A 13559-nucleotide genomic window follows, 5' to 3' on the forward strand; every position below is an offset into this window, starting at 1 on the left:
AGTACCAGGGATTGAACTTCCCTTGTGTTGGCAGGGAAGCACTTATTCCACTGAGCCATCTCCCCCGGCCCCCTATGGTTTCTTTTGTTGACTATGGTTATTACAAATTTACTTAACAATAAAAAACTCACTTAAAGAACAGTGAGCTTGCTGTATTATTGATATTATTTAGAAAAGTACTTTTAACTACTGTAGAAAAAAGTCAATTGTCAGCAAGTATGCCCAAACTTCATCATTGTTTTTCTTCCCTGTGTACAAGGTCAACACTGGTACTAGACCTCATATGATACTTCAAAGCTCTGGTCACCACAGGAGGAATCATGTTCTGGTCATACCTGTGTTTTGTGCTGTTGAATTTAACTTCTTTAATTACACTAAAGGTGTCAGCAACTTCTCCATCTGTGAAGACAAAAAGCTGGACAGGGAAAGGCATTCATCAGGCCTCTGTCAAGTTCATGCTACGTCACCAGAATTTGCCCTTGAAAACCCTGCTGTTTCACTGTGCATGCTCAGATGTCTCTTCAAACAGGAGCCCTGGTGTTCCAGGGCACCTCACCAGGCTCCCACAGAGAAGCTTGGAATTCTGGGAATCTTCAGGTCCTCCCTAAATAGATTCCTATGAGGCTTTTGTGGCCTCTACAAAAGCACTTCTGTTGTCCCTCACATGGAATTAAGAAGGAAGAAAATTTCTCATCTTTTCTTTCTTGTATGACAACAGACTTTGATCATACTTACACCCACAGTGAAGTTTAGGGGCAGAGATTCTTCAGTAGTTGCCACTTTCTTTGTCCCTGCTGCTGGCTATAATCCCATTCTTACCTGTAGGGGGTGGCCGGGAATAGGTGATCCCCTGAAAATTTTCTGGAGTGGTGCCAAGATTTCAGTACCACCTAGGTTTGCTTGAAGGACCTTAACTCTCGCCACTGCCGCCTCCATTGTTTCCTGAGTGTACTTCACACTCTCCCTGAGAGAAACAAACATACCTGGTTACAGGATGAAGGCAGCTCCACATTGCCCTTTTAAGGCACCCCATCAAATCATAATCCTACCTGCAATCACCAGGTCTCAAATCAGTACTCAGTAACCTGTTCAACAACCTGGTCAGCCTTAGGGAGCATATTTACAGACTCTCTATGACCTTTTCTTGGACTTACGGAAAGAATGCCTCAAAGGAAGATCCAAATCCATAGATGTTGAAATAACAGCCTAGTGGTAAACTCTTCAACAGCAAAATCAATGTCTCCTGATGGTAAGAAAGGAAAGGGAGACAGAGTGAATGTCTCTCAGACTCCACCAATCTAACTCTTCAGTATGTAGCCATCAAGCATTCATCCCCCTCTATTTTAAAGCTATCTGCATGGTATTCATGCTAGCTGTCACTCAGCTGGACCACAGGCCTGCAGCTCCACATGGAACCTCTAAGAACTATTCAGATACACCCCATTCCAGTGAGCGACTTGACTCAAGAAAGGAGAAAGCTCATTTTTACCTTGGCTGCCTCTATGCGCAGCTGAGACCTGACTTGCTTACTCAAAGGGGTCTGCATGCTTCCTGAGCGGTCCATGAGGAAGACAAATTCCCCGCAGATCATTGACGCCTCAACTTCTGGGATATCTGGATAGAAACTCACCATGACCACTGGATTTCCCATCAAACTATCTACACAGAAAGAATAAGGGCTTGTAAGATGAAAAGAACTCAAGACTTCTAAAAATTCTAGGAATCATACTTTTTTCTTCTTCTATGTTCCTAATGATTTCTTATTTACTTTTTTATTTTGTTAGAAAACTTTCAAAATCATAACAAAATAAGAATAACAAGGGCCAGGGAGATAGCTCAGTCCTGAATTCAATCCCCAGTACCGCAAAATAAATAAATGAATAAGTAAACAATAGCTAATATACTGTATATCATTATCTTCAAAGTAGTTACTCAGAGTACAAGATATAAACCAGAAAGATTCTTACAAAAGAGAAACAAAGAAAGCCAAATGTAACACAAAACTTATTTTTCTGTTAAGATAAACTCATAGAATAAGTGAAACATTTAGCACATACATTAAAATATATTTGAAATGACAGAATATGTAATTTGAAGTTTTTTAACTTCTCCATACAACCTATTTATCTCTTGTATTTTTCACTTTGTGTTTTACATATAAAATAAGCCATACAATATTTGAGCTTATATGTCTAACTTACTTCAATTAAAATTATGTTCTCAAGTTGCATTCATTTATGTATCAAAAATACCTCAGGTCTATATTAATGGCAACACAGTACTCTCTTGTGCATGAATATTATATTTTCCTTATCCTTCATCTGTTAATGTACATATACACTGTTTACCAAGGTCTGGCTATTACAAATTGTGCTGCACATACAGCTACTTAATCTTTGACAAAGAAGCCAAAAATCAAACACTGGATAAAAGGTATCCTCTTTAATAGAGGCTTCTGGGACAACCGGATATCCACATGCAGAATATCATGTCAAGACTCATATATGTCAATGTGTAGTAAACTAAAATCAAAATTAATCAAGAATCTAAATCTTGAACAGAAACATTTCACTTGCTGAAAAATAAAAGAGGTACAACTCTTGAAGACATAGGCAAAGGCAAGGTCTTTCTACAGAACCACAATGGCACAAGACATAATACCAAAACTCAACAAACGGGATCATATCAAATTAAAAAGCATCTGCACAGAAAAAAAAAACAAAAAGACAACCAACAGAGTGAAGGAAAAATTTACAGAATAGGAAAATAATTCACCAGATATACCTCAGAGAATTAACATCAAGGATATATAAAGGGGACAACAAGATAGCTCAGCTGTCTAAAGCACCTGCTTAGGCAAGTTTAGGTTCAATCCCTGGCACCACATGCCATACCAGCCCCACCCTCAGGCAGGCTGAGTGCCATTAAAAAAAAAAAAAGAATATATAAAGAACTCAAGGACCCAAAGCCCAGGCCCAGCATGTGAGTGAGACTGCCTGGGGCCTGCCAGGTCCGCAATGGACTCATTCTACCCAGAACAAAGGCCAGGCATGGAACCCTGCAGCAGAACTCCATGGGAAGAGGCTAGAGGCAAGAACCACCCAGCTGATTCAGGAGCAGAACATCTTGCCAGAGTAGCACAGAGGGTTCAACTCCAAGGGCTGCGGCAGGAAGAAGTGGAACACAGCAGCCAGACCTAAGTCACACCCACATGGACCAGTTTGAACTTGATAGATCCGGACCTGGTGCTAAGGTAATAACTCTACCTAAGCTCTACACCAAAGGTCAGAAGACAGTGCTATACAAAATGATAAAGAGAAGGAATAAAATGCAGTCTCAGGCCCCAAGCCAACCCAGAACAAATGCAGAAGACACTAGCATAGAAGAAATTGGAAATCCCACACCTGAAATCTCTGAAACGATAGCATCAGAAGTAAGAACCAACTACAGAAAGGTATAGAGGAAATCAGATCTGAAATAATTTCTGAAGCAAAAAAAAGAAATAATAACTATAATGAAAGAAGTACAAAGTGTTTCTAGAGAAGACACTGATAAAGAAATAAAGCAGAATATAAAAATGATGGAATCCTTAAATAAGCAATATAGGAAAGAAACAGAATGCATGAAGCAAATTTCAAAGTTATATACAGGAAATTAAAACCTCAATCACAAGCTGGCAAAACCATTTGAATGAAACTGAAAATAGACTTTCAGACCTTAAAGACACCATTGCAGCTAGTGCAAAAGTAAGAAAAGATCTCTAAAAAACAACTAGGATGCAGGAAAAAATAATTCAACACCTGCAAGATGATGCAAAGATGAGCAATGTGAGACTAGTAGGCATCAATGAGAAGGAAGGAGTCAATACAAATGATATAAAAAGAATGTGGATGGAAGTTATAACAGAAAGCTTCCCAAATATGGGGAAACAATCTGAAACTCAGAAAACCAAAGCATATAGAACTCCAAATAACATCAAGTCAATTGAAAACATACCCAGACATATAATAAAGATCCCAGAAATTCAGCACAGGAACAGTATATTAAAGGCTGGAAAAAAAAAAAGAAAGAAAGAAATAAAAGAAAACAAAAAAGAAAAAGAAAAAAAAAAGAAACAGATCACATTCAAAGGAAACCCCATCAGAATAATGGCAGATTTCTCTTCACAAAACATCAAGTCAAGAAGAGCACGGAGCAAAGTGCTACAATTCTTGGAAAAAAACAAATTCCAACCCAGACAAATATACCCTCTGAAAACTCTCTTTCAGGTATAATGGGGAAGTGAAATACTTCCATGACAAAGAACAACTTAATTTAATAATGACAAAGCCAAGCCTACACAGACAACTAAAAGATGTTCTAGAGAGGGAGCAAAATGATCACAACTCTATAAATGAGAATGGAAAGAACCCACCAAATAGGGAAAACAATTCAACATAGGAGTATAAGAGGTATACCGAAGTAGTCTTTCAGTTATTCTTTGCATACAACAGCAAAATATTTCCATCAGCACACTCTACAAATAGACTTCTCCTGCACCCCGTGGGTCATGATTCTATCTGGGTCTACAGGGTGGATATCAAGGAACTAGCAGCAGCTCAGTCCCACAAGTGACACCTGGCCACCAGTAAGCGTCATGGATACTATACATGTCTACAACATACTAGAACATTGTGCGATACCTTATCCCCAAACTGTAAGAAGTGCTGGTCATTTATTTGCCATTCCAGTATTTATCTTGTTTTATCCTTAGTAATTCTTTACTATCATGAAAACTTTTTCTTAGTTCAATTGCTTTGAAATATTTGATTTTTAATTAATTAATATTTAATTTTCTGAATATTGCTTAATCTTAATTTTTGTTTTAAAATTTATACTGTATCTTTCACTTACAATCTACTTAAAAGACATGGTATAATATTTTCTAGTATTAGAAATTTTAAAAAGTGTATTTCCATTTTCCATTGACTTTATATTACTTCTTCCTTGTCTTTTATACACACACACACACACACACACACACACACACACTCGCACATATATACATAAAAAAATATTGTATAACCCGACATAAGATTGATATTGTTTCATAGAAATCTTTAATGACCTTTTAAATGAGTTCATCTAATATATTTTACATAGTCCTGCATAACTATTGTTTTGATTTTTTTTTAATTTTTTTTGCCAAACCAGGGATTGAACTCAGGCCCTTGCGCTTGCCAGGCAAGCGCTTATTCTACTGAGCCATCTCCCCAGCACTCCCTTTATTTTTTTTTAATTTTTAGAAATGAAAAATAAAGAACTCTTTATTCTTTATCCAGGACCATACAGCAACTTCTCTTGCCTTCTGAATATTGATTTTGTTATTCCCTATATGCTACGTCTGGAGGTATTAGAATATTTCAAGTTTGTATAACTGGAAAATATTTTACTTCTAGTTTTCAAAGGTATGTTTACTAAGTGTAAAATTCAAAGAGGACAAGTTTTTTCTTTCAGTCCTTTAATTAGTTTCTTACAGACTTAGTTTTTTTTCTATCTTTCTAATGTGGAATAAGATGCTATTTAATTTTGTTCTTCCATAGCTAATATTTTTATGTATATACTTTAATGATTTTTTTCTTTACAATAAGTTTTAGATAATTTCATTTTTTTGTATGTTGGCATGATTTTATTCAAATTTGTTGTGCAAAAGTTTCATTTTTCTTGAAAATGTGGTGTTATAAGTTCAACTAAATTCAGAAATTTTAAATCTTTAAATATTTATTGCCTAACTCTTTCTACTTTGAGAATTCTAATTATATGAATATACAGTTTCTTGATTTTTGACTCAGAGTGAACTATTATATGACTGATCTGTAAATTCTTTCTTCTTCATTTTTATTTTGGACAAATTTTATTGTTATATTCACTTAAGTTTGTAAATTATTTATTTTCAATGTGCAATTTATTATTAATCTCATGCTATGTATTCATTTCAGAAATATTTCTCTAAAATTCACTGTCTATATCTTATATCTTTCACATTTCAATATTTGTCTACAATTTCTAATGGGATGGCCTAGGATAGTGGTGGTGAAACCTACAACACTGGTGCCTCAGCAGGCTGTTTTTATCATTGACAGCTCTGAAAGGGTTGCAATCCCTTGCCCAGGGAAACCAACGTCAGGGAACTGTCTTCGCAGCAGCTCTAGGTACACAAGGGAAAGCTTAACCTCAGCATCTCACTGTGAATTAGTATGCTTCCACTGTATATATGTAGAAATGCTCTAGAAGTGGTGGTGTCCTTTCTGTCATGGTCATGGTCCCTCCATCCAGTGCAGCACACACCAGCAGCAGACTAATGCGGACTATGCCAGCTCTGATACAGGAAAACCTCAGCCTATGTATCCTGGAATATTTTCCAGTTGAGAAAAATTAAAAACTCCAGACAGATAGCCCGGTAGTCTAAGCGTAAGTGCAAAGACCTGGGTTTGATCCCCAGTACAGCCTGTCTTGCCAGTCCCATGCCAACCTGGCCACCAAAACTGGAGTACGGTGGCACATGCCTGTAATCCTAGTGCTAAGCAGGCTGAGACAAAAGGATCACTGTGACTAAGCTGCATTAGCCAGACCCTATACTAAATAAGTAAATAATTTTCTAAAAAAAAATTAAAGAGAAATATTAACAGTAAAATAAATAAATAAACAAAAATTAAACCCTCTAAAAAGCTCAGCTTAGTCATACAAATTAATAAACCAGGCAAGATGAAATGGTTTTTGGGGTGGACAAGTTTGACTATTTCACAGTGTGAGTTACTTAAGGCCACTGATCCCTACACTTAAAATAATTAAAATGTTAAAATTTCTTATTTATATGTATTACAATAAGCAAGAAAGAACCAGAGATGACACTACATATAGATATGAAAAACATCAATCAATAAAAGTTTTATTTATTATAAAGAGAATTAAGATGCAAAATTTGTTTTTATCTAGCTATAATTGCTAGATACATGCTTTCTATATATTTATTTATCTAATTCATTGGTTACTTTAATAGAGGAAATGTGTATGAATTAGGTTCTTTCACTTTCCATTCTTGGAGGACTTTTTATCAAGTTACTTTGTCATATTACTTTAGTAATTACATAATAGCACATCAAGTTATCGATGCCATGTTGAATTTAGTCCCTTAAGGCATCTTGATTATTAATATTTGATATTAGCAGATCTCCATGCATAGTTTTACTTATATTTAGATTTATTTTCTTAGGGGATATTCTGAAAACTGGAATTACTGAAATGAGCATGTGTTTTGACTTATAAAACCATTTTGTTGTAAAGTGTGACATCAAGTTATTTTGCTTCAAGCAATCTGAGAATCCCAAACCTGCCACACCTTCTAAATCTGAAGGCATTATCAGATTTGAAAAAAATTTAGCTTGTGTCTTAGCTATTTTTCTTGCAATTAAATACCTGACACCCAAATTTAAAGGAGGAAAAGTTTTCCTAGCTTGAAGTTTGTAGAGCTTTCAGTCCATACTTGGCTGGCTCTAAGGCAGGGTGGCCTGGCAGACAGGCATCGCAGGAAAAACCGTTCATGGTGGGCAGAAGGGAGCACAGCAACAAAGGGTGACCATAGCTCTTCTCACCCATCGTGCTTTATCCAGGCTACTTAGCAGGCAGCACTCACATCCTTAATATTAGTGCCCTTGAACCTAGCATATTACCGAGTGTAATATGTGTAATTCTAACATCACACACTCTAGATCCAGCCACCTCCCAAAAACACCCCACCTACTACTACATGAGGCTTTGGAGAATATCTAAACTAAACTGTCACTTCTTGAAAGATTAGAAAGTCAAAATTGCATTTTATTTGCTTTTCTGTAAAGACCAATCATTATCACATATTTATAATTGACTCTTTTCTCTAATGAATTATCTGTTCATTTCCTTTGCCCAATTATCTATGAATCTACTTAACTTTCTCTATAACACATAATAACATGGCATTAATTTTTGAGTGCTACTGGGTAGGCATTTTCAATATGTCACATTTATCTTCTACCTGGTACTGAATGAGGGAAAGACAAAGGAAGATGAAGATGATTCCAAGGCAGCATTGTCTCCTCCCAAGTGACTACACAGGGAGACAGAAAATACCTGGCTTCCTTTCAGGCATCTCCATCTCCACAGCAACACTGGGGCTGTGCACCGCACTGTAGTAAACCAAAATTTCCACATCCCGATCAAACTTGTGTCCTTCAGCCAAGGAAACCTGATATAAGGATCAGATAAGGAGCTGCCTTAGAAACATTACTCGTTGATACCTGGGACTGAGGTCAGAATAGAGAGCTACACGTGTCTTTACAAACTTTGTTTTGAGATTCTGTACTGTTTTTATTGCTTTGTTTTTGCCTTTGTGTTTTTTTCTTCTCTCTCTTCTTTTTAAAATTAAAAAAGAAAACAACCTGAAATAACAAAGTGAACATGACCACAAGCAGGGGGGAGAACAGACTCCAGGCATTGACTGGGAATAAGAGTGCACCTCCCTCAGGGTTAATGGCAAAAAGCGAGGAATAGACGGAGAAGGTTGGGATGAGACCACAGTAAGACCCATACAAAAGGAGCGCTGGAAACAGCAGAACTGTCTTATTAATTACCTGAGCAGAAGTCTTATCATGTTCAAGGTACTCCATGGGGCTCAAGGGGCAGTTGGACTGGACCCTTTCGATTCCATGCTGAGAACTGATGGTGGTGACCATGGCAAGTGTGTAGGGCAGGTCCTCCAAGGGCATGACAGGAGTCTTCAGATCAAGGCAACTGCCCTCAGTCCGCCCTACAAAAATTATCCTTGCCAACAGTTTTCAACACATCTGTAGACTTCAGAGAATTTACCACCAATTATACCACCAACCTAGTAAGAGAGATACTCACCAGAGAGATGATACCTCGGATTCAGGATAGCTGGGAGCACGTAGCGTAGGCCTCCATCGGCTTCCAGGGGCAGCTCCTGCACATACCTCAGGGTGAGTGCAACCTTCGCCCCAGGCTGGAGGTTCCCCACATTGCAACAGAAGACATCTCTGGAGCACTTGTCCTCTTCTAGTAGATAGGCTTGGAAGCCCTGAGAGATGGCATCCTCATAGTTGGCATGAGCCTTCAGAAAATACCAGTAGGAAGGAAAGGTAGCATCAAATGAAGGGATGAATACTGCAGAAAACTGTCCATCACAGAGGGGCTGTGACAGCCCTTGTCACATCACAGCTATCTTCTGAATGACTCCAATGGACCCCCCACCACCACTGAACAACAAGGAAAATAACAATTAGAAAGGAGTGAAAGAAAGACCACTCAACAAATAGCATTTTTTGTGAGGTTTCATTTAGCAGAGATCTTAAAATGTGTGCAGTAAGGAAAACATAGATACTGTATCTATCTCTGGTACCTGATTCTTGTCCTGTAATTCTGCCACGATTTTCTTCCCATCCACCAAGGCCTCAAAGGTATAAACAGCAGAGTCTTCATCCATGGGAAACACAAAGAAGGCTTCCAAGGCAACATTTTCCTCATTCTCATAGTGTAAGGTTGCAGACACACCTGCCACAAACTCATGGATGGACACAGCCACAGAGATATTCTTCAGTGCCACTGGTGAGAGATCAGGTTCAGGAATTCAGCAAGCTTTTGTAGAGTTTCCCCTGCAGGCCAGGAACTGCACTGGGTGCTGGGTACCAAAGATACAGTGGCAAGCAGGAGTCAAGCATCAGGCTCACCTGGTTGATTCTGGCGAGTGAGCAGACCACAGCCACGTACCATGATGATAAAGGATTTCTGTGGAAAGATACACAGTACACCCAGAGGGGTATGTGAGAGTTTTCCATTGAAGCACCAGTACCTATGTTCTTCTGTTTGGCATCAGAGGGCATGCAGAGTTAGTATTGGAGTTAGGAAAAATAAAATTGAAGAAAAAGGGGCAATGATTCTGATAAGGTAGCTCCTAAAAGCCAGCCCCAAATAAGCAAGCTGCAAGATTCACCGAATATCCACTAACAGGAAATCTCTGAAACATGCTACGACTGTTTCCAACAATAATACTGCTTTTTCAAAAGTGTGTTGATACCTCACTCCTTAAGAATATTGAATAGGTGTCATAACTTCAGGGAACCTCAAGATTCTATGGTAACAAAGAGAGATGACTTCCATGTGTCTACTTTGGATTTGCACGATTCTTTTATCCAATGAGTCTACAGGTGGGTTTGATCCTAATGATGGGCCCCAAGGTAAGCTGCACCAGGACAACTCTGAACTAAGCAGGTAACTAGCTTGACTCTCTTTGTGGTATGACCTGCAGTTCAATATCTAGGACTAGTAAGGGAAGTTTTCACGTTGAGGAGCTAGAATGAAATCGCACAAAGCACAGACCGTGCTGAAGAAACAGGACCCCCACAGCTTACTTACAGGCCTAGGACACACGTGTCCCTGAGAACTCTGTCCTTCCTATGATCTGCTGGTTGGGAAAAAAGGGGGGCCTCTGAGAAAGAGAGCTTTTTCTCCTAGAACAATCCCACTCTGAGGGATTCTGAAGCTTTTGGCAGGACTACTTCTAGGCTCTGTGTGCACAGCTACATTTAAAACACATTTTAAGGCTGAGACTGTAGCTCATGGTAAAGCACCTATCTTGGCTGCATAAAGCCAGGGGTTTAATCCACAGCAATGAAAATAGAAAGAGAAGACAAGCAAAAAAATACTTGCCTTTAACCCAAAGCAAAGTTTATGCTAATTATGTGTCCATGATATCAGTGGTATTTCCTGTACACCAAGTTCTGTTCTCATAAATCCATACCAAGAAATCAGGCTCAACATTGTGCATCTGCCATTTATAGCAACTGTACAAAGATTAAATGTGGCAAATGCCTCGTGTTCTGACAGCACTCCAGATAACCATGGCAGCTGAAGGGACAGAAAACTGCTGAGGAAACAGGCTTCCAGGGAAATCCTAAGTGCAGGAAATTATTTCAAGAACAACAGGTTGAGGGTGGATAATTGAAAAATCTCTAGTAATATCAGCTAGAAACTTAAAGACTCACACAGGAGCAAACAGCTGATGGACTGGAAAGTCTTTACAGATAGGGTAAAGACTGCGGATAGCAGGAGATCAAAGCCTGAACGTGAGTCCCTGGCAGGCTTCTCCCTGAGCCAGTGAGCTATCTGAGGTGGACACACCTGAGGTTCTCAGAGGCACTAAGTTAGAACCACTAAGCTGCAGGTGGGAAGGAGAGGAGCAGTGTGGCACAGACCACAGTGTGGTCACAGCCCTCCCCTCTGGTTCGGGGGAGGAGGTGGAAGGCCTTGAGTCCCTCCAACCAGATCAGCGGTGCACAGTGTAACCCGCACAGAAACAGAGTGATTTAATCTTCAAATATCGAGTCCTAGATTTTTAGTGCAGCCCCATTTACACAAGGGACAGTGCAAAGCTCTTACACTGCTTTATAGAAAGATTTACAGGCTGCAATTCACTGGAATGGAAGCTTAAAGCCATATTTTCACAGCATAAACATACAAAATCAGTTGGCTGAGAAGGAAAGACGAAGAAAAGTAAAGAGAAAAGTAGTTACAAGAGGGGACCTGAGATCCTTAGAAGATAGTTCAATGGCCCCTCCAACTCCCTCAAAATTCTCTCTACTGTCAAGTCCGTGGAAATCACCAAGGATCACAGTCAAGGACTAAATTCCCCACCTGTTGTTAGAACAAGCTCCAGCAGATCGGAGGCACGGAAGAAGGACCCGGAGGAAGAGGCTCTGGACCTTCAGGAGCAGGGGAGCCAGCCGCAGGGTCACAGTTCTGTGAGTCATAGAAAATAACCACGACACACTTTCCTGGAAGTCCCGCCCCCTCCTAGGGACCAGTTGCAAAGGAGCAACTATATGACTAAGGGAGTGGTGGAAAATTCTTAAACAAATAGTGCGACTTCTGCTTTTCTGTAGATGGACTGAGAAGTCTTCCAAAAAGACCATTTACTTTTCACCTGGCAGGTCTGAGAAAGGAGCAATGAGAGGATCGGCAAAAGGAAGGGATTTGTTTTTCAAGTGAAAATGCTTCAACAGTAAAATCAATAGTGATACCAAAAATTTAACAGATGACCCCTAGGGCTTACTGTGTGTTAGGCCCTGGTAATAAGACATGATAGGCATACTGACTCCGTGCCTTTAATTTGAGTCTTGATTCCATCGATTAGAGCAACAGACACACTTTTGCTTTAATGAGACCATCTCTTTTCATTAAGGACTGAATTTTGCAGGCCTGGGTCACCTACAAAGATTTCATCAGAATTATAAAATCAAATATTTGATGTAACTATGCATCTGAAAGTAGCCGTGCTGATTTTCCTGGCTGAAGAGCATGAGACATGATCAGGTCTACTATAGCATTTCTGTCTCACGAGAACTATTAAATCTGGTCCTTTAAGAAAATTAAGTGCTTTTCAGAATCTATGTAAAGAACAGATGGTGAGTATGAGAGACTCAGCCTGACTGTGGTTGCTGCAATGTATTTGTTGAGGCAACTTTTTTCTCCCTAAATTGTTTGTTCTTGAATCTGTAAAGGAAGGGTGATGATGTACCTATCTTGCTGGTTGCTTCTAAGAACTAGTTGATCTGAATAGATGTGAGAGTATATACATCTGTAAATATACACCCACACATGCACTTCATATACACGTATAAAGCACAACGTAAACACTAATTCTAGTTTATCATTGCTGGGAGATAGATAGATAGATAGATAGATAGATAGATAGATAGATATCCATGAGCAAGAATGAGTCATATTTCTCATTGCTCTCATTTCCTTGTATGAGCTGATATATCTGAGCAGCAAGAGGAAGAAGCTGGAAAGTAAACCGAGTGTATTGTCTAATCTGGCCGAGACACAGAAGACAGTCACATGGGACCAGATGTGATAGTTTGGTAATTGAATCAGAGAAAATGTATGTGATGCTGGTTATTTGGCAAAGATAAATATAGAGCAACTATGCTGGAAAATCCTTTTAGTATGGCACAATATGTATAAACAGAACATTGTGGTTATTAAGGCATGGATGCAATATATATATATATATATATATATATATATATATATAGTTTTTTAAGCAATAGATAATGTCATTCTTTTCATACAAAATATTTAGTGAGGGCTGGTGAGATAGCTCAGGGGACCAAGCACCTGCTTAGGCAAGCACAGGGACCAGGGTTCGAACCCTGGCACCACATGCAGTGCAGCCTCCACCACTGAGCTCACTGAGCTGGGCACCGAGTCTGGGCATGGTGGTACACTATTATAATCCCAGCACTCAGAAGTCTGTAAACAGGAAGATCACTATGAGCCAAAGCTATGTAGTGAGACACTGTACCAACTACATAAAAGAAAATAGCAATAATAATATCCTCTTTTCTGGCTGAAACCATGGAGGGTGTAGAAGAAAAGAAAAAGAAGGTTCCTGCTGTGCCAGAAAGCCTTAAGAAAAAGCAAAGACATCTTGAAGAATTGAAGATAAAGCACTTGAGAATGAAGTTTCT

The 13559-nt window shown here is 39.1% G+C and overlaps 1 protein-coding gene across 5 annotated transcripts in view; it reads right to left on the reverse strand.

Moving 5' to 3' along the window:
* Vwa5a (von Willebrand factor A domain containing 5A) overlaps positions 1-11815 on the reverse strand; it is a 26986-nt gene extending 15171 nt beyond the window's left edge. For 4 of the 5 annotated variants that reach the window (XM_023721183.1, XM_023721180.1, XM_023721184.1 and 1 more), the window contains exons 1-10: positions 11722-11815; positions 9759-9816; positions 9431-9633; positions 8920-9142; positions 8646-8821; positions 8146-8260; positions 1490-1659; positions 1155-1243; positions 820-964; positions 336-415 (exon numbers count right to left, since the gene is read on the reverse strand). In XM_023721183.1, coding sequence (XP_023576951.1) covers positions 336-415; positions 820-964; positions 1155-1243; positions 1490-1659; positions 8146-8260; positions 8646-8821; positions 8920-9142; positions 9431-9633; positions 9759-9801 — 1244 coding nt within the window. In that variant the 5' untranslated portion in view covers positions 9802-9816; positions 11722-11815. Of the gene's footprint in view, positions 1-335; positions 416-819; positions 965-1154; positions 1244-1489; positions 1660-8145; positions 8261-8645; positions 8822-8919; positions 9143-9430; positions 9634-9758; positions 9817-10443; positions 10490-11721 lie in introns of all 5 variants that reach the window. The other variant, XM_023721181.1, reaches the window with a different exon arrangement.
* Between the last annotated feature and the right edge of the window lie 1744 nt (positions 11816-13559).

This window comes from Octodon degus, unplaced genomic scaffold (assembly GCF_000260255.1).
Source record: "Octodon degus isolate 3935 unplaced genomic scaffold, OctDeg1.0 scaffold00080, whole genome shotgun sequence".
Taxonomy (NCBI): Eukaryota; Metazoa; Chordata; class Mammalia; order Rodentia; family Octodontidae; genus Octodon; species Octodon degus.